At 51.2% G+C, this 15,769-nt stretch overlaps 6 protein-coding genes across 6 annotated transcripts; 4 read left to right on the forward strand and 2 right to left on the reverse strand.

Annotated features, from left to right (window-relative positions):
* Nucleotides 1-1,121: 1,121 nt before the first annotated feature.
* On the reverse strand, nucleotides 1,122-1,666 carry BC939DRAFT_506800 (uncharacterized protein; the record flags this gene model as incomplete). Its single annotated transcript, XM_051560827.1, has 2 exons — nucleotides 1,122-1,340; nucleotides 1,412-1,666. The coding sequence occupies 2 exons, from the start codon at nucleotides 1,664-1,666 to the stop codon at nucleotides 1,122-1,124; spliced, it is 474 nt and encodes a 157-aa protein (XP_051408198.1).
* A 1,112-nt stretch (nucleotides 1,667-2,778) lies between these two features.
* BC939DRAFT_463876 (kinase-like domain-containing protein) lies at nucleotides 2,779-6,506 on the forward strand. Its single transcript, XM_051557291.1, has 8 exons — nucleotides 2,779-3,071; nucleotides 3,178-3,371; nucleotides 3,501-3,701; nucleotides 3,792-3,839; nucleotides 3,939-4,101; nucleotides 4,194-5,750; nucleotides 5,843-6,116; nucleotides 6,214-6,506. The coding sequence occupies exons 1-8, from the start codon at nucleotides 2,879-2,881 to the stop codon at nucleotides 6,278-6,280; spliced, it is 2,697 nt and encodes an 898-aa protein (XP_051408199.1). The 5' UTR covers nucleotides 2,779-2,878; the 3' UTR covers nucleotides 6,281-6,506.
* Nucleotides 6,507-7,895, forward strand: BC939DRAFT_463880 (uncharacterized protein; the record flags this gene model as incomplete). Its single annotated transcript, XM_051557292.1, has 1 exon — nucleotides 6,507-7,895. The coding sequence occupies exon 1, from the start codon at nucleotides 6,728-6,730 to the stop codon at nucleotides 7,892-7,894; it is 1,167 nt and encodes a 388-aa protein (XP_051408200.1). The 5' UTR covers nucleotides 6,507-6,727.
* Nucleotides 7,896-8,258: 363 nt separating this feature from the next.
* Nucleotides 8,259-9,301, reverse strand: BC939DRAFT_506803 (AAA domain-containing protein; the record flags this gene model as incomplete). Its single annotated transcript, XM_051560828.1, has 2 exons — nucleotides 8,259-9,086; nucleotides 9,203-9,301. The coding sequence occupies 2 exons, from the start codon at nucleotides 9,299-9,301 to the stop codon at nucleotides 8,259-8,261; spliced, it is 927 nt and encodes a 308-aa protein (XP_051408201.1).
* Nucleotides 9,302-10,478: 1,177 nt separating this feature from the next.
* On the forward strand, nucleotides 10,479-11,495 carry BC939DRAFT_463884 (uncharacterized protein). The gene has a single exon (XM_051557293.1). It carries the CDS (start codon nucleotides 10,841-10,843, stop codon nucleotides 11,405-11,407), a length of 567 nt encoding a protein of 188 aa, XP_051408202.1. The 5' UTR covers nucleotides 10,479-10,840; the 3' UTR covers nucleotides 11,408-11,495.
* A 698-nt stretch (nucleotides 11,496-12,193) lies between these two features.
* Nucleotides 12,194-14,003, forward strand: BC939DRAFT_463886 (Choline/Carnitine o-acyltransferase-domain-containing protein). The gene has a single exon (XM_051557294.1). The coding sequence runs from the start codon at nucleotides 12,243-12,245 to the stop codon at nucleotides 13,821-13,823; it is 1,581 nt and encodes a 526-aa protein (XP_051408203.1). The 5' UTR covers nucleotides 12,194-12,242; the 3' UTR covers nucleotides 13,824-14,003.
* The last annotated feature ends 1,766 nt before the right edge of the window (nucleotides 14,004-15,769 follow it).

The raw sequence follows: 15,769 nt of genomic DNA on the forward strand, positions 1-15,769 counted from the left end.
TATGCACTATATATGTCTCAAGCGCGCCCTGCGAATTGAAAATGCTGCCGAGTGCTCTCTGAACAGTCGAAAGTCGAAAGAAGGCGAGGTTGCACAGAGTCGAAACAGTCTTCCTGGTGACCACATTGTCCACCTGGATATTATAAGCGCGAGTAATGTCCCCGTGCTGTACACACATTCCTGGAAACGTGTGTGACTATGCGCGGGACCTCATCTTTGGCAATCCATTCATCTGGCATTATTAGCGTGTGTGGAGAGCGCTGACGCGAAATAAAGAAACAAATAAAGTCCAAATACCATGACAAAATAGCTAGATGCATCGGCAGGTGGCGCCTTCAGTTTTATCAATTTTATCGACAGGGACATCGGTGATGGATCGAGACCTTGGGCGCAGCACCAAACACATCAGCCATGGCTGAGTTTCCTAAAAGATATGCACCAAACGAAAAAGGCAGCCCTTCTGTTGTTTCCATTCAGATAAAACTCTGGTATCTTTAGATGGACGAGCTTGGCGTATTTTTTTTTTGGGCATCTTGATATCGCGCGTTTCCTAGTACCTATTTGTCGTGTTTTTATAACTTGTTGAAGCAGGCAAGGTTCTTTGCTCGTAAGCACAGATATGGTCTGTCTTCGTGCTTTTCATCCAAAGCCCCTGCCTGAAATGACTTTTCACTCAGCTTGTTGTACTCTTCATAAGATGGTGGTTAGTCTTGCAGCAGATGACAAGCTGTTGTTCCAATCCATTCAGGTTATACAAAAAACGAAGAAATGATAATTCTGGCTACTAAAATTTGATTTTGTATAGGCTCAATGCATCGCCTTGCTAATATCTGCCATGTTTATGCCTTCTTCTTGATCACTGCGGTCAATCTTCCTATTGCGATATCAGCGTCGATGTCCATAAGATAAAGTCCAGTCGTTAATGATGTCGCCCTATTGCTCCAATCTAAGGTCTTCCGTCTCTGGCAGGTCATGCCTGCTCGGACACATCCCCGCAGCCAACTCTCCGACGACATTCCTTTCAACCTCAGACTAGCCATTTTCCTCCTATATCGACCAAGTGCCTGATCCACTACCTGCTGTTTACTCCTCTCCTCCAGGTTATTCAATACAAGAGGGAGCTATACAAGGTATCGCGATCTTTCAATGACTCGATTCATGCACTCCAGGCTAGTAGACATCAGTAGAGTCGGATCCAGTCTTATCGACCGCTTTTCTGCGATATCGTTCAGACGCATCACAAAGCTGTCGCGCAGGTTGGGCCTAGTGTAATGTGTCCAGGGGGATCGTTCCTGACTCAGCAGTTCTGCAAATACCTCACGCTCAACCCTGAATGATAGCTAAGTTTTAAAAGTGTAAGACTGATAAAAGGGACAAGTACAGTTGCTAGAGCTTTGCGCTTTATGCCTACCATGTATATACTACTGCAATAGAGTGAATAGAAACGCTGTGCTTGCTCTTCATTATTATCATCTGTCATGAACACGACAATACTCTGACCGTTCATGATAGAGTAGGTGCTCTTGTAATACAGCTGAATGTGCCTCCACAGGTTGTAGCGTTCACCGACCCTCTTGTCGAGGCAAGAAGGGATTTTGGTCGTTTTGGACGTCGACTGGGTCCGACACTGCTGCTCGTGCTTCTCGTCTCTGCCAGGTGTCGCCATAGTCTTGGCGCCTAATACACGAGTAAAGTGGGAGCAGAAGATAGTGGGAGGAGGACCTGAGGATAAAGGTGGAAGAAGAGCTGCTAAAGTGCACAAGTACCGTTTTCTCTCGTATCACGGTCTTTTTGTGCGACCACCTTTTACACAACCGGATGATTTCAAGCGCGAACAATAGCCAATGTCGTGGAAATGGAGTAAAAGATAGGATCGCATACAGTAGACGAAGTCTGATGCTGGCTGTTTATATCAAATAGAGGACTTAAGGACGCTCATTGTCCCGTAGTAGTCTAAAGAGACGGCGTCCCTTAGTATTCTGTACCAACAACGCGACCAATCCACGTCGTTAGAGTTGTGTTGCCGTCAAATTAAAAGCGCGTTCCCTTCTGGGCTGGCAAAGGAGCCGCAGTTCGAGAGCAGGATTTGGTGAAGCGGCTCCACCTGGTCGTTATGAGTGTATAACCCAACAAACGACGCTGCATCGCCTGGAGCGCTGACGCCTATGAGCAGGATGGATCATCATTCCGACGAACCTGGTCGAACCTTCACCCAGTAATAGCGAGTTGGCTAAGCAGGCCTGCTGGTCAATAACAATGTATAAAAATTGGTGGCAAAAACTGTGAAGGAGCAGGGACGTTTCAGACTCCAGATACCATTACAAACGGGCCCCCCTGATGTCTTACTGGGAGAACTCAGCTCTTCTGCACCATTTTGTACTATGGACTCCCCGGATGAGTAGATTACAAAATGGCGCCAGGACACTGGTTTACTACACAGCAATAGGACATGTGCCTCGTCCAAAAAATGCGTTCAAAGTTGGAACTGTGCTCTCCATCACCACCGGAAATGAGAAACAGATACAGCAGCACACTTTCCCTCTGGAGCCTTTTCTGCAAGACCCTTTCCAGGCATAGCATCTCCTGCCTGCATGCTTGTATATGCGGCGCACCTTGGGGCCCTTGCGAAGAAGCAAACTTCCAGGGTGTTATGCCAGTCGTACCATTTTCAAAGGCAATTGGGTGTTACTAACAGGCTATTGGAGGTCGGGGCCTACAATTTACATCGTCCACTGACTGTGCGCCAAACGATCGGGTGGTTATGGCTGCTGGAACAATTTTTCTGAGGAGAGCGATTGCTGTTGGAGGGTGGAAGGTGCTCTTGACCCATGCCGCCCACACCTCGTTCCTTCCCACAACTCCCCTCCATCTCTTGCCCATGAGTTCATCGCCACGCTCCTTCACCTTCTCGGCCTCCAGTGGCACGCCCACGCCCACCACCCCGACCTTCGACCTTCACTCCTACCCCAACGCAGCATCCTACTATGAAGTCCTCAGACAGTGGGACGACGAGAGCATCGCTGTCTGGCTGCACGACAACAAGATAAGCCAGTACGACAAGCTGTTTGTCGGTAAGGGCCATGGCCATGAGCACCCACATTCAAGATGGCATTGCACCTCATCGAAGTAAACCGGTGCTTTCTTGTCTGTCTAATAGCCTGCTCTGTACTTCTCTAGAACACTGCGTCCGAGGAGCCGCCCTTCTGGAACTTGATCACTATGCCCTCAAGGAGATGGGCATCTCTCAGCTCGCAGACAGAATTAGAATACTGACCGCCGTCAAGGCACTGCGCGTTCGCTGTCTCGCTGTTCACCCGCACACTAATGGCAACAGTAACAACAGCAGCGGCCATTATCACAGCTCTAACAAGGTATCGGACGAGAAGGCACTCCACACCGCATACCGAATCGCTAGCCTGTCCTCCATATTCTCTAACATGAACCCGCCTCTTTCCCCCCTGCCTGTTTTACCATATGTTTTACTCTGCCCTAACTTGTAGGAGAAGTTGGAGGTGCCGCCGATGAACAAGAAGGAATCAAGTGGACTCAGTTTGGGAGGCGATGGTTCCTTCCTAAAGTCCTTGAAGAGGTCTGGGTCTTCAAAAGCCCTGAATTTGAAGCGTGCCAACTCAAAGTCGCTGGCCAGATCCAATTCCAAGAAGCAGACCCAGTTTGAAGAACCCACTTCCCCGAGAACACCGGTAAGCATCGAGCGCCAGCAGCAAGTCAGGTTGTTGTTGAAACACAAAAGGTGTGGGAGTGGCGCGCTGACTCATGTTTGATTCCTCTAGAGATCCTCGCATGAAGGTGGTATCATGTCTCTGGAGTCTGTCAAACATGTACGCTGAAAGCATTTATCGGTCGCTAGTTCCTTCGCCCATGGATGGCACGCATACTGAAGACGACTCACTTACACCTTGTATACATTCACTTAATAGCGCTGCATTAGGGTTTTTGATGATGGAGGTCAATGCAGTATTGTGAACGTTCACAATGTTACCGACGCAGGAGGAATCTACACACGGGTGCTTCACAAATTCAACATCACAGACGAGATGGAAAAATATTCCATCTTTACCCTCTCTGGCGAGACGGGCGATGGTACGTGTATCAGAAAGGGCGCAGCGTCAGGCACGGATATTCATCAATGGGTGGCCTTTTAACGCTTTTATCTTTGTATTCATTGCAATCAGCGCGGAGCCTGGCGGACGACGAGCTGCTTAATATCTGCAAAAGTCTGGATAGACCAGAGAAGGAGCGATTGATCCTGCGCAAGAAGCACCAGCCAGTCAGCCACGATATCCTCAAGCGACGTGGGACAGCAAAGAGGCCAGACAGAGGGGAGCTCGCTTCGCCCACGGCAAACTCCTTCAAAGAATCATCACGTATGCAAACATTCTTTGGACAACGTCCACCGGACGAGATTATTGAAAGTAACTTGGCAGAGTACTTTCCTGGACACCGCAAGGAACTGTTGCGGGAAGTCAGCAATGTCCGCAACTCGCTTCTGTTCAGGAATTCACAGTTTATGAGCCGCAATTCCTTCATCAGTCGCAATTCATTTATTCCTCGCCATTCATATTTGATTGAACCTGGTGCGGCTGATGTCCTCTCTCAATCCTTGGCTCATCTCTCTCTGCAAGAAGCAGAGGAAGCAGAGGAATCGGAAACCGTCGCAACTGCAGATGGTGCTACTCCTGGTGATAAGCATTCCCTTCATGAGAGCGATGACCAAGAGACAGAGCAGGATCGTGGATATAGTTATGGCCATGACAACGTGCAGAAGCAGTCGTCTGGACAAGCAAGAGATGACTTGCAGACTAAAGATAGTACTGGAGAACGGGACAGTAAGGAAGACAGCATGAAAGAGGTCAAAAAGGCTGTTATGAACGACGAACCAGTATCTACTACCAGTACAGTTCCAGGAGTTATTGTCTCGGATCACACCAGCGGAGTAGCAGATTCCATATCGAGCCCAGCACCCGTTTCCGATCTTCCTTCAAAACGAGCCATGGCAGCACGCATGTCGCGGGTTTCACTTGCAAGCCAGAGATATCACAGCTCATCATTGAACCGACAATCGTCAGCCGGGTCGATATCGTCGTTCTCTGCAGCCGCGCCCAGGGTATGGTCCAGTCCTACGTCCGAGTCTGAGATTATACCAAGGCCCCGGCAGAATGCGCTCTCGGACCTGAAGCAGCGTGGTGCCTCGGAGGGTGGTGGACGTACGGCCAGGGATGTCGCGGGCGTCGTTCCTTTGGAGAACGATTATTCATGGTGGATTCGTGGCAAGTTCATTGGCGTTGGCTCGTTTGGGCGAGTGTCGCTAGGATGGCACAGGCAGCTGGGAACGTTCATGGCTGTCAAGCAGGTCGAGTTGCCTGTCAATAAGTCTTACAAGGAGGACAAGCAAAAGATCCTGGTCGAAGCACTGGAGAGAGAAATCGATTTGCTCAAGGAGCTCCACCATGAACGAATTGTGCGATACATTGGTTCGGATATTGAAAAGGGACACATTAACATTTTCCTGGAGTATGTGGCTGGAGGATCCATCGCCACACTGCTGTCCGACTACGGTCCTTTCTCAGAGATCCTGGTCCGGTCGTTTGTGAAGCAGATCCTGGAAGGTCTCGATTACCTCCACGAATGCGACATTATCCATCGTGATATCAAGGGAGCCAACGTCCTTGTCGACGTCAATAGCTGCATCAAGATTTCTGATTTCGGTATTTCGAAGAAAGTCGAGGACCGTAAGTTACCATTGACGATCTGTTATTCTTATCTGAGTATGGTACTCAAGATGGGCATATATTCATTAACATAAGGAATGCTCTACTATTAGATCTCAAGTCCATCCAAGTCAAGCCATCACGGCCTTCGCTGCAAGGTTCAACCTTCTGGATGGCTCCGGAAGTGGTCAAGCAGATCGAGACGACATACAAGGCTGATATCTGGAGTCTTGGCTGTCTCGTTGTCGAGATGTTCACAGGCACGCATCCGTTCCCACAGTTCTCGCAGATGCAGGCGCTTTTCCAGATCGGTTCGAACTGTACGCCCGATATTCCCGAGGACATTTCTGACGACGCCAAAGACTTTCTCAAGCGCACCTTTGAGGTGTAAGTGTTCTATTTTTTGTTTGTCTTGTTCGCCGAAAGTATGAGACTGAATGCTGAAGATACTGATACTGGCGGTGACTTTGCTTCGTTTCTATAGGGACTATCATGTACGACCTTCGGCGAGGATTCTCCTGGGACACCTATTCATCCAGCAGCTGTCATAGATGTTGCAGCTGTGTAATAAATATGTATTGTTCACAATTCATCTCAATGACGCGTCTTGGTAAACTTGGTAAAATAACCTGTGCCGAATGTATTACGTGAACCCATTCCAGCCCGCAACCTCAACCGCCATTCACCTTACCATGGACCAGCAACACCATCAGAAACGGCACCGGATGCAAGTCGACCAGGCGGGACAACAGAATTCACATGCAGAGTCAGGGGAGAGTCAGAGTAATGCACAGCCTTTCCGATTCGAGGACTTACCGGTTGAGGTCCAACTCCAAGTTGTACAACGTATCCCCACTGACCCAGAACTGCTGCAGCTTCGACTGGTGTCTTCAGGGATAGATGCCCTGGTACTGGAGCCAGTATTCTGGTGCGAGATCGCCTTCTCGAAGCGGCTCTGCTTTAAGGCCGGCCACGGGCCGAGATCTCATCGCACAGCCATGGGCACCAGTAGCACAGACCGTGGGTCATCTATAGGATCACTCTTTTATCATAATTCTGATGCCAATATCATGGTGCATCGGCAGTCGTGGGCGGCCTCGATGATGCAGCATCCTACGGTCAGAGATATGATATCGCCGACAGAACCCTCTCTGACGATCACGGCCAATATGCCAGGAATTCTACATTCAGGACCTCTTCGGTTGGCTTCAGAAAGAACCCATCCGTCCGCACCTTTGGAGGGATTGTCGCCGTCCTGGTCAAGCATTGAGGATTCATTTCTGATGTTCATATCCCGTCTTTCTTCCAGGGCCAGGGCAGCCCATGGAATCCACAGGATCAGTGTCGAGGATTGGGAAGGAGAAGCTACGATGGCGCCTTTGTGGATCGCATTCCAGGCGTTCGATACTCTGACAGATCTATCGATCAGGAACTCGGTCCTCAAAGAGCTAAAGCCAGCAACTCTTTCTTCGGATGTCTGCGCGCCAGCATGCTATTGGGAACAGTTAACTCGTCTGGATTTAACAGGATGTAGACAACTATGCAACCTCTCCGGGATCCTTCAATGGATGCCACACCTGCAGGATCTCAGTCTCGTGGAGTGTTCAGAACTCTTGGATTTCACGCCCCTGACCCGTCCTGGACCGACTGATGATAGTAATAGGGACCTGGAGTATCGAAGGATTAATCTGACACAAACAAAGATCCATGACGCGGAGCTTATCGAACTGTTGAAACGATCGCCACACCTCCAGGAACTGCGGCTTGACCAGTGCTATGAACTCACAGACGCATCGATAGTGACCATCGGTCGCGGAAGCCAAGAATCCGCAGCATCAACATTAACATCAATACCAGAGGGGCCTATAGCTGGTAAGAGTCAAGCAGATGCGGACATGATGGTTAACGATCAAGATCAGGACCAGAGCAAGACGGTATCGACCAGCTCGTACTGCCCAGCACTGAAAGTCCTGTCGCTCAAGAACTGTTACGACCTAGGAGAAGAAGGTGTACGGGCTTTAGCAGGATGTCGTCAACTTGAATTGTTGATAGTCCGAGGTCTGCGAGGTGTCAACGAGCAGACAATTGAGTGGCTGCATGCTCAGGGAGTTCCGCTTCGGAAGGCGTTGAGTCCACTGGGCCAGTGGAGGCATTGGAGTTTTTAGTTTTATTATGATAGACTTGACTGCACTATATAAAAAGCGGAAATGCAGTTGTATGGGCATTGCCGGGGAATAAAAAGAAATGCAAAGAAAGATGATGGAGGAGAAATTGGACTCTTTGAGAGGTCATAAATAAATGATTAAAGAAAAGGCATTATTGAACAGGATGGGAAGGAGTAGGAGAAAAAATGAGAAAATGGGTGCGATGTCGTGAGCACGACCCTCCCATGAGATGCGAGAAGGCCTCCTAGGACCATGAGACGCCCTTATAAGATGACATCCATGGTTACGCGCTAGTTCCACATGTTGTCCGGCTAGTTAATGGCGATTCCTCATTACCCAGGATCAATAAAATCTGATATCCAGATTACTCGCGGTCCTCGTCCTGGTCGTCACCCTTGCCCAAAAGGTCGAACGAATTGGCAACAACAGGTTTGGGGACCTCATGAATCGCTGGACCAAACTTCTTGGGCTCCTGCTGCTGCTGTAGCCGCTTCGCAGCCTCGCGTGCCCTCCATCCACCGCTAGGTGCACCAAAGAGTGGGGGACGAACAGGTTCAGGGGCCGAGGGCTCTTCCTTTTGTCCAGGACGCTTCTTGATCGCAAAGCCCTCGCTATCAACCTCGACTCCCTTGTTGTTAGCGTGGGATGACCTTTGTTGCTGGTATTGGGCAGCCTTGCGAGCACGGTAGGCCTCTTCATCGCGGTGGTACTGAGTCTTGAAATAGTAGTCCTCCTTTTGCCAGCGCGGAGCCTGAAGGTTCTCTGGTTTCTCGACTTTATCCAGGCGCTGCATGATCTCACGGACGGCCTCATCCGAATACTCGGATGTGAGCTGGGGCTCGATTCGCAAGATCCTGGAGAAGCCCTCAAAGTAGGTGGGCAATGTCATCATATCCAGAAACCTGAAGAGGACATCGACTCCGTTCTGACCATCGACCTGGGTCGGGTGGTTGGAGCGGGCGAGAATACGTTTCTTGCAGTCATAGAATTCCGTGTCCATGATGATGACATCAACCTCGGGAACGTTCAATTGCCTGGCGATCCCGACCCAGACCTTGCGTTGGTCCTGATCAAAGTTGCAACGGTCGATGACGACGGATTGGGTCCTATTGTTGGCCTGGAGAGCGCTCATGGTCAGGGCCTCACAGGCGGCTCTGTCGCCGAGGTCGTCCTGGTTGATCCGGACGTATTCCTAGATACAAGCGTTAGATGGCATTAGCTGGAATACAATGAGAGAGAATGCAGAGGAAGTATATAGCAGAAAGTCAAATTTGACAAAAAAGAGTAGGTGTGAGAGTGAGCATTTACAGGAAAGGCCTTGGTCAAGGCCTTGGCGAAGGTTGACTTTCCGGAGCCGGGGGGTCCGACGAGGAGAAGGACCTTCTGGGCGGCAGTGGATGCAGACATGGCGAGGGAGGAGGAATGTCACTTGGACTGGAGGATTCAAAAGATCGATCAAGTGGGGGAACACAACTAGGGAACATAGGTCCTGCTTGACCTTTGTAAGCAGAAAAGATAAATAACAAGTTTGGCTAAGCATATTCTAATTAAAGAGGTTTGTCGCCACCAAAGCACATTGTCCACACTATTGATATGTTGATGGCTGGTCATTGACGGGGCACAGCCCATGTCATTGCTGATGACATCTACGAGGGATGTTCATACTAGATTTACATAAATTGGCAATGGCACATGGCCCAATATCTATTCTTCATACAAGAACCAAATGAAGATGACAAAGCGAGACCAGGGTGTGGGCTTGACTAGGATGCATGCATACGTTGCTACGACTGGAATGGAAAACAAGGCCCCATGTCTTCATATTCAAACACTTTACTGTGCATGCCAAATCAAGTCCGGGATCGTTTACTTTACCGCGCACTTTGCTGTTGTGGATGCCATGTGTACGAGCTCAATTGTGCTATGCTTACTCCCCTCCGCTGTATCCCCACCTCCCCCACATTGTCTCCACAATTAAAATAAAATAAAAAAGCGTGTTTCATTTCAGGGCGGACAAAGCCAGGAAATGAAGTGCCATGCGGATCTTCTCCACATGGATGGCTATCTTTTCTTTCTTTTTTTCTCCGGGGATGCTCAGCATGTCGGTCGGAGTGGTCTTGGTGGGAAACAGCGACTAAGAGGTAGCCTATGTCATAGGGACAACGATTATGCCCCGCTGCGTGGCGACACTTGCTTTTTTTCTCGACCCAACGGCGCTTAGGAAGAGAAGTTTAGTCAAACGGGCAACCTCAATAAGGCAATTGCTTCCGAAGTCGAGCACTGCGAGGAGAAAGAAGAAAGGGCCCGCCCCATTGACGACTGAACCTAGGGCCGCGTGTGGGTCGTACAGGAGAGCATACAAATGGAGAGCAGCCAGGGAAATAAGGAAAGTGCCCCGTCTTTTCTTATCGCACTCGGGATCTTGGTCTAGGAACAGAAAGATGACGATGGCACAGATAGACCATGCAGGTGCCTGTGTTTTGTAATACTATAATGGATTTCATATGATGATCGTAATGCGGGGTACCTCATCCTCATCCTCATCCTCATCCTCAGTCAGCCCTTCCTCTCGCGCGCGCGACATGTTTCATCCCCCCCCTCCGTTTCTTTCTCGCGCCAACCCCTCTCTCGATCTCGGCCTCCACCCAACCCTGGCCTTCTTTCATATTTCTTGGTTCCTTTTCTTCGTCTTTTTTTCCGTTTCTTCTTTCTCCACGCTCCGCTCCTCGTCTTTTCTTTTTTTCCTTCTCCTCCACTCCCCACTCTTCAATCCACTCCCCACTCTCTTTCTCACACCTTTGCATTTCTCTCTCCCCACTCTTCAATCCCTACTCCTTCTGTACATATCACTGTTCATCTCTTCTGTTGCTCTTGCCTGTCTGCACACTCCCCGCTTCTCTCCCCACTCTCTCTCTCTCTCTCTCTCTCTTTTTCTCCTTCACTACCATGCCTCCCCATAACAACCTCAATCGCCCATCCATGATCTCGTTGCTCGCAACCAGCCCTCTTCCGAACCTCAACAAGTCCGCAGAAAACTCTCCAGCGGCTTCGCCTGTGCTCTCGCCCATCCAATGCCCCATTGAAGTGGCCCCGATCGTCTCTGTCATGGACAAGGGTCAGGCCGAGCTCCCCTCGCTGCCCATCCCCCCTCTGGACCAGACCCTCGATCGATACCTCGACTCTGTCCGTCCCCTCGTTACCGATCAGGAGTACGAGCAGACCGTCGCCGCAGTCAAGGCATTCAAGGGCGATGCCCAGGAGCAGGGCTCAGCTCAAGGAAGGGATCTGGATCGTCGTCTGAGGGAACATGCCAAGGCATGTGAAGCACGCGGCACCAGCTGGCTGGCGGAGTGGTGGGACGACTGGGCGTATTTCTCGCACAGGGATTCTTCCACGTTTTTTGTCAATTACTACTTTGGTTTCCAGGACGATCCCCGCATGCCGACGCAGACTGCGCGAGCTGCACTATTGGTCAGTCTTGCCCTCGAGTTCCGCCAGCTCATTGCAACGTAAGTCACATATTGTTATCGCAATGTGATGGACAAACCAAGAATGGCGGGAGTGCACTATGGAGATTTAAAGATGGGACATGGACGTCCACATCTACGCAGCAGGGCAATTTAATGCATGTGCCAGACAAGCTGGGCGTGTAATCATGGCGGTGCTCTTATAATTTTTGCCACTGCACGCGCATATGTCCTATTTTGGATTTCCGGCCGCGTTTGATCGCCCATCACGCTTTTGAATACCATATCGGTTTGCGTAATCAGCAGTATACTAACGGGTCTCTTCGAACCTTCGTGCACATCCATGTAGGCGCACGCTGACCCCAGACATGGCCAGGAACGCGCCCTTCTGCATGAACATGTATCAGTTTCTCTTTAACAACTCCCGTATCGCTGGCTCCCCCACAGACAAGGCTGTTGGCTTCCCCTATGAGACCAACAACCACATCTGTGTCGTCCGCAATGGCAAGTTCTACATCTTTGAGACCCTGCATCTGCCCTCGAAGCCGTCCTCGGTCCTCAGCCCACGCGAGATTATGATCCAGTTGGAGCGCATCAAAAAGATGGCCGATGACGATCACTCGACCGTGCCCGAGATTGGTATTCTCTCGACAGGTCAGCGCGACCAGGCTGCCAAGGACCGTGTCACTCTCTTCGAGGCCCATGCCACCAACAAGGCCCATATGGCCAAGATCGAGTCCTCGATGTTTGTCCTTTGCTTGGACTCGACCTCGCCCTCGACCTCCGAAGATTTCTCGCGTGCCTGCTGGCATGGCGACGGGGCCAGCCGATGGTTCGACAAGTGCTTCCAGCTGATCGTCTTTGCGAATGGTCGTGCAGGCATGAACGGAGAGCACTCCAAGATGGATGCAACCCCGACCTCGCGTCTTTGCCGGTTCATGATTGACGAGGCCCAGGCTCGCAGCCTTCCTGATTTCCGAAATCTAAATGCCGAGGACCTGTACGAATGTGCCTCTGCACTGGACAAGCCTGAGCCGCTCAAGTTTGCGTCGAGCGAGGCCCTTGACAAGGCCATTGAAGATGCGCATGCGTATTTCAAGGCGACGGTGGAGGCCCACGAGATGGTTCCGACAGAGTTCAAGGGATATGGCAAGGGTCTGATCAAGGCCTTCAAGATGTCGCCGGATGCGTATGTGCAAATGGCCCTCCAGCTGGCGTATTACCGTAAACACGGCGAATTGGTGGCGACGTACGAATCTGCGGCGACACGCAAGTACCGCCATGGTCGCACAGAGACTGCGCGCTCGTGTTCCAAGGAGAGCAAGGCCTTTTGTGAGGCAATGGATAACCCGGAGATGGGTCTGAAGGCCAGGGCTGCAGCGTGCCGTGCAGCAGTGGCTCGACATGCGCAGTACACCGCCTGGGCAGTCGATGGACAGGCGATCGACCGTCATTTGCTGGGTCTGCGATTGATCCGCAAACCGGAGGAGCCAGTACCGGCCATGTTTGAGGATCCGGTATTTTCTCGATCATGCCGGTGGAGACTGTCGACTTCACAGATCTCGGACGATTGTTTTATTGCATACGGATGGGGCGAGGTGGTTCCTGATGGGTACGGATGTGCGTACATGGTGAAGGAGGCTGAGCTAGACTTCTGTATCACGAGTCTAAAGCTGGGATCCAAAGAATTTGGACAGTACATTGTGGATGCGTTGGAGGAGATGCGGTTTACGTTTGAGGAGGTCCGCAAGATCGAGAAGGCCGAGGCAGCCGAGGCAGCACTGGCAGCGGCAGCAGCGGCAGCGGCAGCAAAGGCGGCCGCTGCTGCAGCCGAGGCAGAACGTGCTCAGGCTGAGGCAGAGCGCAGGTCGAGCGAAGAGACGGTCCCAACAGCAGAGGGCGCTGGGGCGATGATTTCGCGTAGCCCGACTCCACCTTCGCCATCGAAGCCTGCGCCGAGAACGAGTCTGTTCTTCCAGAAGCATGACCCGGTTCTGCGAACGGCAATGGCGCGGAATGCGATGGCGGCAGCACAAGAGAAGTACTGGTCGGGGATTGAGGAGATTGCGTTTGATGATGGTATACTGGGATCGCCCAAGGCCAAGACCAGCCGTCCCCTCTTACCGCTGAACGCGAGCGCCTCTGGGTCGATGTTGTCGCATTCATCGTCGTCTTCTTCGCTGATGTCATTAAATACTATCAATAGCAACCGCAATGGCAATGGGACACGATCGAGATCGTCGAGCCAGCAGAACGGGTTGCGACCGAGGAGCGATTCGGGGGCACAGAAGAAGACGTTCTTGGCAATCCTCATGGGCGAGGATAGTGTCCTTCGCAGGCTCCGGACCCGCCGGGGCACAGTCCTCAACGGCAGGAACATCTCGCCCGGTTCGCCTACATCGCCTTCAGGTCATACTCCTTCGTCGCCTACATCGCCTTCGAGCCGCGCTCCTTTGCCCTGATCGAAGATGCAGAGGTCTCTGTTTCAGACCAATGCAACAACAACCCACTCATTTTTGACTTCATATCCGTATTCGTCTTCATATTCGTCTTCATATTCATATATATTTCATATTCACATATATTTCCATGTTCATATTCGTATTCAGATTGACAGATTTCACACAACAGCAGCAAGAGCGAATAAAATAAGTTTGTTTGCTTAATAAGGGGGTTATTGAGAGCCTAGGGGTCGCTGATTAGCACGTACAGATGGGTCCTTTGTGTGTACGTTATGGTGTCGTGGCAAGCCCCAGGTCAAGGTGGGGACCACAGACTTGCTGATGCCCCCCGCCCCCCAATACAAATAGCCATCATGTTACATGGGCAGAAAGGGGGAGGAGCGAGACCAAGCAAGGCAGTCTGCACAGCATGTATACCCATAGATACCATCCATGCCTGTGTATAGCATGTCAATAGACATGGTCTATGGTGGTCTGTGGTCTCTGGTCTATGGGCAAGGGCATGGGCATGGGCAGTATGGTATATGGTACACATCCCTTTCTTTCTTTCTTCCTCTCCTCCTCTCCCCTTTGGCTGTCTGCTGCTGTGTCTTTCTTCTGAGTCTTTCCTTTCTTTCTTCCTTTCTTTCTTTCTTTCTTTCCTTCCTTCTCTTTCTTTCATCCACCATTGGCCACCAATACCATCGAGCCCATCGCCCACCGACCATCCACTCGATCCTCCTTTGTAACCCTTTGCAAGGGGACCAATCCTTCTTCTCCCTCTCCTTCTTCTGTCTTCTTTCTTTCTTTCGTCCTTTCGTCCTTTCGTCCTTTCCTCTCTTTATCTTTGTCTTATTTCATCCGCTGTCGTCGTCGTGTCGTTGTCATCAGCCCATTAAATCCCATCAATTCCCATCCATTCCTTCCCCCATCCATTCCATCTTCCTCTTCTTCCTTCCCTCCTTCTCTTGTCCCTCTCCATCGCCTGCCGCCTCTGCCCTTTTTCTTGTTCATCCTCTGCGACTGAACACGAGCCTGATTCGCTCCCAGCCTTAGCCTTAGCCTTGGCTTTGATTTTGATTTTGATTTAGTTTTTGATTTGATTTCTTTTGATTCGATTGTACACGCGTGTCTTTCTTTCTTTCGTCTGTATCTTTCGACTTGCCTCTGCTTCTCTTTTTTACCCCTCCTTGTCCTGTCCTCCCACAAACAAACAGACAGGAGAATAAAAAAAGGGTCAATAAACAACAGGAAACCATCCATTGACCCCATTGCCTCCTCCCCCCTTCCCTCTCAGGTCTAATCCCGGCTCACCACCATGGATCCGACCACTGCCACTGCCGCAGCTGGCACCGCAACTTCGTCTTCAAGTGCAACTGCTGCCGGCAGCTTCGGTAACAATACGAGTAACAACCCCAACCTCCATGGACCAATGCCCACTATCACGACCACCTCCGCAGACCTGGCCTCCTCTATCCCTTCCTTCGCTGCTGCCCGCCGTGCAAGAGCCGACACCCTGCCCTCAAGACCCTCTCCCTTCCTCCAAGATGCCTCTGGTTCACCCCAGGGCATGGCCAGCCCCGGTGCCTTCCCCCTCGGCAAGATCCCTCCCGGCGTACAAAGACCCCTCCGGCGCACTCCCTCGCTCCTTGTCCCCCCGCAATTGTCTACACGTCATCGATCCGGGTCCCTGACCCTGCCCTCTGCTTCCATATCTGCTGCATTCGGCCCATCCATCTTCACTTCCTCTTGGGGTGACCCCGGCTCGCCCGGAGGCGACCGTCCTGCCACCACACCGACCACACGCGAGATGCTTTTTGACTCTGAAAACGAAAACGCCATCATGAGTACGCTCGATGCCCTTGGTCTCGATGATCCCGTCCAGTCTGCCAACACCAACACCAACACGAGCGGCGCTGTTGGCAGCGGCAAGATTACCAGCAGCAACACCGTAAACAGCCTTAATG

This window comes from Gamsiella multidivaricata (assembly GCF_025024155.1).
Source record: "Gamsiella multidivaricata strain RSA 2152 chromosome Unknown BC939scaffold_79, whole genome shotgun sequence".
NCBI classification, from domain to species: Eukaryota; Fungi; Mortierellomycota; class Mortierellomycetes; order Mortierellales; family Mortierellaceae; genus Gamsiella; species Gamsiella multidivaricata.